The 8,885-nt window shown below is 31.1% G+C and overlaps 1 protein-coding gene across 2 annotated transcripts in view; it reads left to right on the forward strand.

The window, feature by feature from the left end:
• LOC122633907 (beta-1-syntrophin) overlaps nucleotides 1-8,885 on the forward strand; it is a 543,550-nt gene that overhangs the window by 510,399 nt on the left and 24,266 nt on the right. For both annotated transcript variants that reach the window (XM_043822372.1, XM_043822373.1), the window contains exon 5: nucleotides 1,728-1,951. In XM_043822372.1, the coding sequence (XP_043678307.1) occupies nucleotides 1,728-1,951 (224 nt within the window). The remainder of the gene's footprint in view (nucleotides 1-1,727; nucleotides 1,952-8,885) is intronic.

Genomic DNA, 8,885 nt, shown 5'->3' on the forward strand with positions numbered 1-8,885 from the left:
AAAAAAATACAACCCCTCCCCCACGGAGAGAAGAGGAAGTGAAGTTCATGGAGGTGAAACTGCGGATTCGAAACGAGTAATTAAACCATCTCGTTGCGGCCACCCGAAAGGTCCGTACGTTTCATTTTGATGACTCTAGTGGAAAGGAGAATATGGGGTGGATGAAAAGAGAGGAGTATGAGGGATAAAGATATATATATATATATATATATATATATATAGAAAGAGAGAGAAAGAGAGATAGATAGATAGATAGAGGGAAAGGGAAAAATGAAAAGAAGAGGATCGCGAGAGAATTGTAACTCCTGTCTGGTGCAACGTAAACGCGCAATGTTTTCGACGGGAAACGTCGGAATTTGACAGTTCGATTAATTCTCGATTCTGTGTCTCTGAAGTGCCGTGGTTTTAGGGATACCGAATGAGAGGTCGTTAACCTTATCGTGAATTGTTAACGTTATCTATAGGGAGAAAAAAAAGAAGAGAAAGAAAAAGAGAGAGGGAGGAAATCACGTGACGTTATCAAAGATTCGTTTCGTTTCGTTTCGTTTCGTTTCGTTTCGTTTCGATTCGATTCGATCGATTCGACTCGTTACGAATATTTCTACTTTTATATCGTTCGTTTTACATTGTCATTTTAATGAACTCGAACAAAAGGATAGTTATTATATTTAATTTCGTATAATTTTTCTTAATGTTATCGGTGTAATGAAAGAAAGAGAATATTCTTTTCGAGGAACGATAATAAACACATTTTTTTGCGAATTTGTTATGGATAAATAAAATAATAATAATGATGATGATAATGATGATGATAATTAGTAAGTAATAATTAATAGTATCGAATGAAAAGAAGTTTTTCTCTCCAAACTTCAAATCATTTGTTAATAATTATTATGAGGAATAATATTGTTAGTATTATATAATTTAAAGTTATTTATTATCATATTTATATATATATATAAATACATACAGTTTTTTCTTTTCTTTTTTTTTTTGAATATATACACATCCATTAAAAAGAAATAATAATAATAAATTGATCGAATAAATTGGAAGAATGTATGTAAATATATATTATACATATGTATAAATACATATGTATAAATACATATATAGAGTGTGTCTAAAAAAGTTGAGACCAAACTTGTTACGTATTACTGAGATTGAATATATGAAAAATATTTGTATAAACTTATGCTCAAAAATGCTTTATCGAAAAAATATATATATATATATTCTTTTATAGATATTCATAATTTGTAGAAATGTTTGAATTAATGATTTCCTTCTTTTTGTTTTATAATTCTCTTTTCTTGCATGTATACGTATTATAATTAACAATGACAGTCACTGTTTATAGAAGATAATCTGTGAAAATGTATTCAAAATGCATTTACTATTATTACCAATACATTTAAAATATTTGAAAGAGATCGACGATCATTAATTCGACTAATGGAAGCCTGCGTTCTTACAGAGGCTAGAATTTTCGAACATTTTTTTTATAACTGTCATAATAAATTATAAATACCTTTACATATCTTAAAAAATGTTATATATCCTTTCATTAAAGTATTTTTAAATATAAGTTTATATGAACTTTTATATCATTTATTTGTTCTCAATAATACGTAGTATAAATTTGATCCCAACCTTTTTGGATATCCTATATATATGTATAAATCGATATTAACGATATTGATAAAGATATTGATATCTGATAACAGAAAGGAAGTGCAAGCAGTGAGAGTAGCGAGGATGGAGCCGGAAGTAGTGCAAGTACCTCACGAGGTGCCGGAAGTGGATTTGCTTTGGCGACTGGTTGTGCTGGAGGATGGCGTAGCGTCTTTGGTGCGGTTTCAGGAAGAGAATTAAGGCTTTACGAATGTGCACCATGGAGTCCTGAAGCTTGGGCATCACCGAGTATTACCTGTCCTCTTATTGCTACCAGGTAATTTAACATTTCGATCATTAATAATAACTAAATAATTATTAATGGAGTCTCTTCAAAAGAGGAAACAAAACAAAAGGATTATTTCATTTCTCTAATTGAATTAATTCATTTCACTAAGTTTCCGAATGTACCAATTTCATTTCAATTATAATATTATGAAACGGTCATTGATCTAACAAATAATCTTTCATATTAAATAAGATATAAATATACATATATATGTGCATGTATTTATTATATATTAAGGAATTATACAAAAGAAAAGTAATATACAAAAATGGAAAAATTTTTAGTTAGAAATGTTTCTACCAAAGAGAAAGAAAACAAACGAAAACTGAACTTTAACATCGTACCTTCATACCTTTGTAACAAATTAGAATTAATACATTGTTATAAAAATGAGCGAATCGATCGCAATTATTAAATATTACGATTAGAGTTATTTTAATTCGATAACCGATCTTAATTAATTCCCAGCTCGTAAGAAATATCTATTCGATCAAATGTAATCCAATAATAAAATAACAACTATCAAAGAGAACCGAATATTTGCTGACTCGATAATCTACGCGATCTCTTCGAAATCTTGCCTGCGACACTGTTTTTTCCCCCTAAGGACACATCATTGAAATAAATCCTGTTGGAAGGTTAGGCATAGAGAAAGAGAGAGATAGACAGATAAATAGAGATAGAAAGATAGAGAGAGAGAGAGAGAGAGAGAGAGAGAGAGAGAGAAAGAGAGAGAGAGAGATAGAATCTCCCCGAAGACGTTTAACTCTAACTTGTCACTGTCACGTTAGACTCCACGTTTGTTTTGTCGTCGATTTGATGACGTTGAAATAGCGATTGCCTATCGTATAATCGTGGAGGTTGGGTAAAAGGAGATGAGGAGACGAGGAGGGGAGGAAGTCTCCGATGGGAGGTAGTGAATGTGCTAGCAGAGTGACGAGAGAATGACATATGGGGGTGGGAAAGAGATAGAAGGGAGCAATGTTATGCATTCGTGTTCGTCAGTATGGCCAAGGGATTACCAATGAGGCACGTCGGATTACCGCAGTTAGCGGTGTTCGTTAGACCGCCATTTTAATTAAGACTATTATACATCGAACAATAGTAACACGTCGTAGTAGCCGTAGTATTTCGACTACTACCTATAACTCTACTATACTAACCAATGTTGCTACGTGCACGGACGACGATATTCCGCTTCGACAGTTTCTCTCTATGCCAGTGTAACACCCTCTTCAATCGTTCCGCACTCTTCTCCCTCTCCTCCTACTCCTATTTCTCCTTCTACTCCTCCATCTCCCACCCTTCGATCTCACCCACCCCTTAAAACCCGTAGATATCGCATCGTCGCTTTAATCGATCGTCATCATGCCAGTTCTCGTATATTGATTGTTATCTCACTTTCGTTGGATTATATCTTGTTTTACTGATCATCTATTCGCTTCTTGTAAATTATTTATTTGTTTACTTATTTATTTATTTATTTATTTATTTATTTATTTTTGTTTTTTTCTTTTGCTACTTTTTTTATCTTTCTTTCTTTCTTTTTCTTTTTTTCCTTTTGATCGGATTGAACAAACGACTTGTAATAACGCGCTGTGATAACGCACGAGATAGCATCTTCGTTTTTATCTTCAGTTTGTCGGATCTAACAAATTATTTTCAAGAAACAATTCGTAAACGATGTTCACGCTCTTCTTTCGTTCGTTCGCCATTTTTAAAATTAGGTTATGTTGTTTGTAATGGTATGCGTGGTATTAAATAGTCTAAAAACAGAATTGTTTTCTTATCATTATTTATCGTTAACGATTTTAACCCTTTCATTCGTATTCTTCGTTTTTTTTTTTTTCTTAATGTTTTTTCTCAAGCGCCAGGTTATCTGATCAAGATTTCGTTGGACGCTCGTCAAGGATAAAAAAATTGATTGCTCGCCATTGTTACGGCCCTTAGACATTTTTACTTAAACACTTATTTCCCTAGAAAGATACAAGCCAGACAATAATAGCGAAAGGTGGGCTCGTAGCGTAAACAAGAAATTCGACTGTTTAGATCCCATCTGACAAAAATCTAAGGTTATCTAAGACAAAAATCTAAAGATATTTAGTTTTATCTTGACATTACAATTTCTCGTACTTTTATAAATATACTTTTCTTTCTTTGGACATCGATCGAATCAACGATCTTGTTGAAAGCTTTAACGAACAAAAATTTAGCAAATACTCTAAGAATAATAATTAATAATCAATAATAATGATCTAATAAGATTTAATCCAATCAATTCGAATCTACGTCAACTTCGTATTATTTCTTCTTTTAATGATTTCTATCTTTAAACATCTCCAAGACACTTTATCACTATTAAAAATATCCATGGAATTATCTTCGCGATAATTAAGATCGACCATGTAAAACGCATTTAATTAAACTACTCTATATTAAAGAAGAAAAAAAAAAGAGGAAGAGTATAAAGCTTACAATACAGTCATAAAAAAAAAAAAGGAAGATTGAAAGATCGTGAAGCAAAGCGTTCGATAAATACGTGAAAGGTTTTCTTGTTCACTTGGAAGGCTACGAACGTGTATCCCTCTCGACCACTACTACCACCACCAACCATCACCACCACTAACCACCACCATACCACTACTACTACCACCACCATACCAGCGTGTATATACCAATGACTCAAGATTCTGTTTACACACGTCAAACCTTCCGTTCTCTAACAACAGAATGCCGCCGCCAGCACCACCACCATCTCATAACCATCACAACCACTAACGCCAACACCAACACCAACACCAGCAGCACCATTACCATCACCAATATCACTACTACTACCACTATCATCATCTCTGTCGCCACTCTCGTCGTCCTCGTTATTGTCGTTGTCGTTGTCCTCGTCATTGTTGTTGTTGCTTGGCTAGCTAGTACGTTACTGTTACGTACGTATGTATGTACGATGTATATATGTATGTACATGTGTGTGTGTATGTGTGTGTGAGTATGTACTATGAACAACGTTGTAGCAACGTCGTTGAAGGAGAAGCAAAGAGAAAAGCGATTAACCGAGTGGCTGATCATAATTAACGGCCTGACGTACTGTTAAGTGCTAGCTTATAAAAGTTAATGCAAAAAGTGATAGTTACCTCGCAGTATGTAGAACGTTACCACTAAAAGTGTTAAAGAGAGTGTTTTTCTCATCGTGTCCTTCGAAAATATCGATTTGAATTATTTCTCTTGTTTTCGTTTAAATTATATGTATATATCAACATCGATAAAGTATAAAGCTCATTTATACGTGACTTTAATTTCGACGAAATATTTTTTTTTTATATATATAATATATATATATGTTGTATATAACATAATTAAATTTATTATAAAATAATAATTATATATAAAATATTATATACATATATTATATATCATACATCATATTATATATATATACATACATACATACGAATCACAACGCCAACATCGTTCGTTTTCAAACGAATAACATAACATTAAGAACAAATATTATCTATTCTCCATGTTTTACTTCCTTTCTATCTTCTTCTATGCACTTCACATATGTTCAACATATAAAAATAGAAAATTTCATCATCTCTGAATTCTCCAATTAAAAGAAAACTGAACTCTTTTTATCCTTTTAATTCATAACACCTTTTCATACGAATTCACCCTATAGATGGGTGTGTACGTTCAAATCCGAAGGAAGAGCCTCGAGCATGTCGACGAAAGCTATGGAAGAGAGACTAGGATGGAAATGCGATTCTGAGGTTAATTAATAGCAACTGATTAATCGTTAGATCCAGAATACTCTCGTCAAACAAATCTCCAAGTGGAGCTTGGAGTTTGTAAATACTATAGAAAGAAAGAAAGAGAGAGAGAGAGAGAGACAGAGGGAAGAGAAAGAGCATTTTACTCTAACCCTTCGTGAAGATAATTCGAGAAGAGGGTGGATTATTCATTCATGTTCTCGATTATTACCACCATACTCATCCCTTAAGCTATAAAGCAAGCTAACCAACATAAATCCAGGTTTTGTTGATTCTGATCGTAAGTGAAGATGCTAACACCAAATCATCCTATTCGGTACAAATATGTTTGTAGCAACATTTATGTTCCTGGGATCGAAGGATAACGTAGAGATACACGTTGTTGAGCTTTACGTTCGAATAGGCAAAGCTAGACACATCGTACGACTACGGCATACGGAATGATTCGGAACGTGATCGTTGATACTATAGTACTAGCTTCCTAACGATTCTAAGGTTCCCTGTTCACTGGGAGAGACAGCTGGTCTACCAGGTTAAACATTCCTGATTTATGTAAAGAGGTCGAGAGGTGAAATCGTTTCTAGTCTTTGATGATAATTTAAGTGTATTAAGTTCGTTATTGGCTTCGTTAGAAATTCTCTTTATCGGTCTACCTTTTTATTTCTTTCTTTTTTTTTTTTTCTTATTTCAAAAACGTTAACAGGTTTATATATTTATGTATGTATGTACGTACGTATGTATATATGTATGTATGTATGTATGTACGTATTATCGGTAATATATGATAAAAGTTATTAATAGTATTTAAACGATAATTATATATTATATATATATATATCTATGTATGTATATATATATGTGTGTGTATATATACAGATCTATATATAGGTACATATATAGATATAAATATATATTTATATATAAATATCTAAGAGACGAATATATATATGAGATTTATATAAATATAAATATATGTATTTATATATTAAATATTATCAATACTACTTTAGTAATTAATATGTAATTATTCAAATGCAAAATTTGGATATATATAATATTAATTACATCGAATTTCTTTCTGCGATAATAAATCTAGTCTTAATATGCGTATATGCTTAAATATATGTAATATATTTATATTTTTATATACGTACTTATTAATTGATCCGTCTCTTCGAAAAGTCGTAATTCAATTGCCGAATTTGTTGATTTCCATTATTTCGTTGACCTTCTCTTATCTACGACCTTTTCTTATGTCGATGTTTTTGTAGATATAACAGCTTATATAAACATTCGGGTTCTATGCGATAGTTTTCATTCTGTATTATCATTGAGCTTACGTTTTAAATAATATCAATCAATTTGTTTCTCATTTCTCTATTTACGCGAACTAAAATTAATATAACTTCTAACAGTTTTATTAATTAATAAAATCTAAATACATTAATCCTAATTAAATACATTATATTCAAGTTGTTAATCAACGATAAATGTATATATATATATATCAATATTTATAATAAACAAATATATATAATATAAAATATATATATTTATTATAACATAGAATATCTGATTAATACATTTTTACTTTTTCAAATCATTACCTATAAATATGAATGTTTTAATTAAAAAAAAAAAAAATTACAAAAAAAGATAAATAAATATATATATCACTTTAATTAATATAATTGATATTAGTTTTACGATAATTATATTAACGAACTAATTATAACGACCAACTTTTTCGATAAATAATCCATACGTTTAATAATATAATTGTTTAATCGGGAGAAATGAATTTTGGCAGTTCACGTACGTTATAACGCAGTAATTGCTCATTATGTTTCACTCTTATTACTGAACGACGATCGATATGACCCTGCGCTTAATGAAGACGTCAGATAACAGGAACATTCGATTAAAGCCGCTCTCCGCGCTATCCTCTTCCGGTTTGAATTACCTCGAGCCTTGGATCGAACCCTTCGATTTCGTCCTTCCTATGGTATACCTAACAGCTCGATAGAGCTTCGTTACCGCTATCGTTTCGAGTTTCCGTTCGTTGCAAAGCGAGAAAGAGATAGAAATAGAGATAGAGAAAGAAAGAAAAAAATAAAGTAAAAGAAAAAAGCTTGAAATCTCAGTATTAAGTGGCTATCGTGAACGATAAAGGTCCTATTTTCTCGTTATCGACGTAATAATCTTATTCGTTATCGTAAAAATTTATTTTTCGACTAAAAAATTAACTACTCCAATCGGCCATTTTGACGGATTTATAGTATACTCATCGTAAAATAAATTCGACATATTAAGATCAAATGCTTTTGTACGTAGAAATAAATATTCGGGTATTAATTATCTAACGATCGTTAAAAGTGTAAAAATATTTTTAATGATAATGAAAAAGTGTATAGGAGATGATGATAGATCCGTGATAATGATTTTGTTGATAAAGAAAATCATTATTGCTAATTATATTCAACGGAAAATTGTATTAATGAGAATTGAACGATTATTCGAAATGCTTATTATAATTCTGATAATATCTAATAGAATGATATATTGGTTATAATATGACAAGAAAAAGGAATTTTAATAAAATGGAATGACGATTGAGTAATGATTGAAATTGTTAAGTAAAATGTAAAATACAAATTTGCGAATATACTTGATAATCAAAAACTGAATCGTACCGCTCGGTGTCTACATTCGGACTGACTTCGACGATAACTCACGCGTCCTAAAAGGACGAAACGTTTGGATAATGAAAAACAAGTTAAACCGACGCAAGAGAAATATAAACATTAGAAGTTCGTTACTTATGACTAGTAGGTTTCAATCGTGACTTAAAAAAAAAATAAATAAATCGTTCTTATTGACAACAAAATGTATGAACTAAATATGTATCTTTATATATGTATGTGTATGTGTAAGAGAGAGAAAGGAAGAGAAAGAGAAACAAAGAGAGAAAGAGAGAGAGAGAGAGAGAGAATAATTAATTGCAATAATTAATCAAAAAAAAAATCAAACGACAATATTTGATTTGATCATATAAACTTGCTTTAAATTTGAAAGAAAATAAAAAATATCTGAGGTAATGTAAAAGAAACAGAGAGACAGAGAAAGAGAGAGAGAGA

The sequence above is a fragment of the Vespula pensylvanica genome, chromosome 13 (assembly GCF_014466175.1).
Source record: "Vespula pensylvanica isolate Volc-1 chromosome 13, ASM1446617v1, whole genome shotgun sequence".
Taxonomy (NCBI): domain Eukaryota; kingdom Metazoa; phylum Arthropoda; class Insecta; order Hymenoptera; family Vespidae; genus Vespula; species Vespula pensylvanica.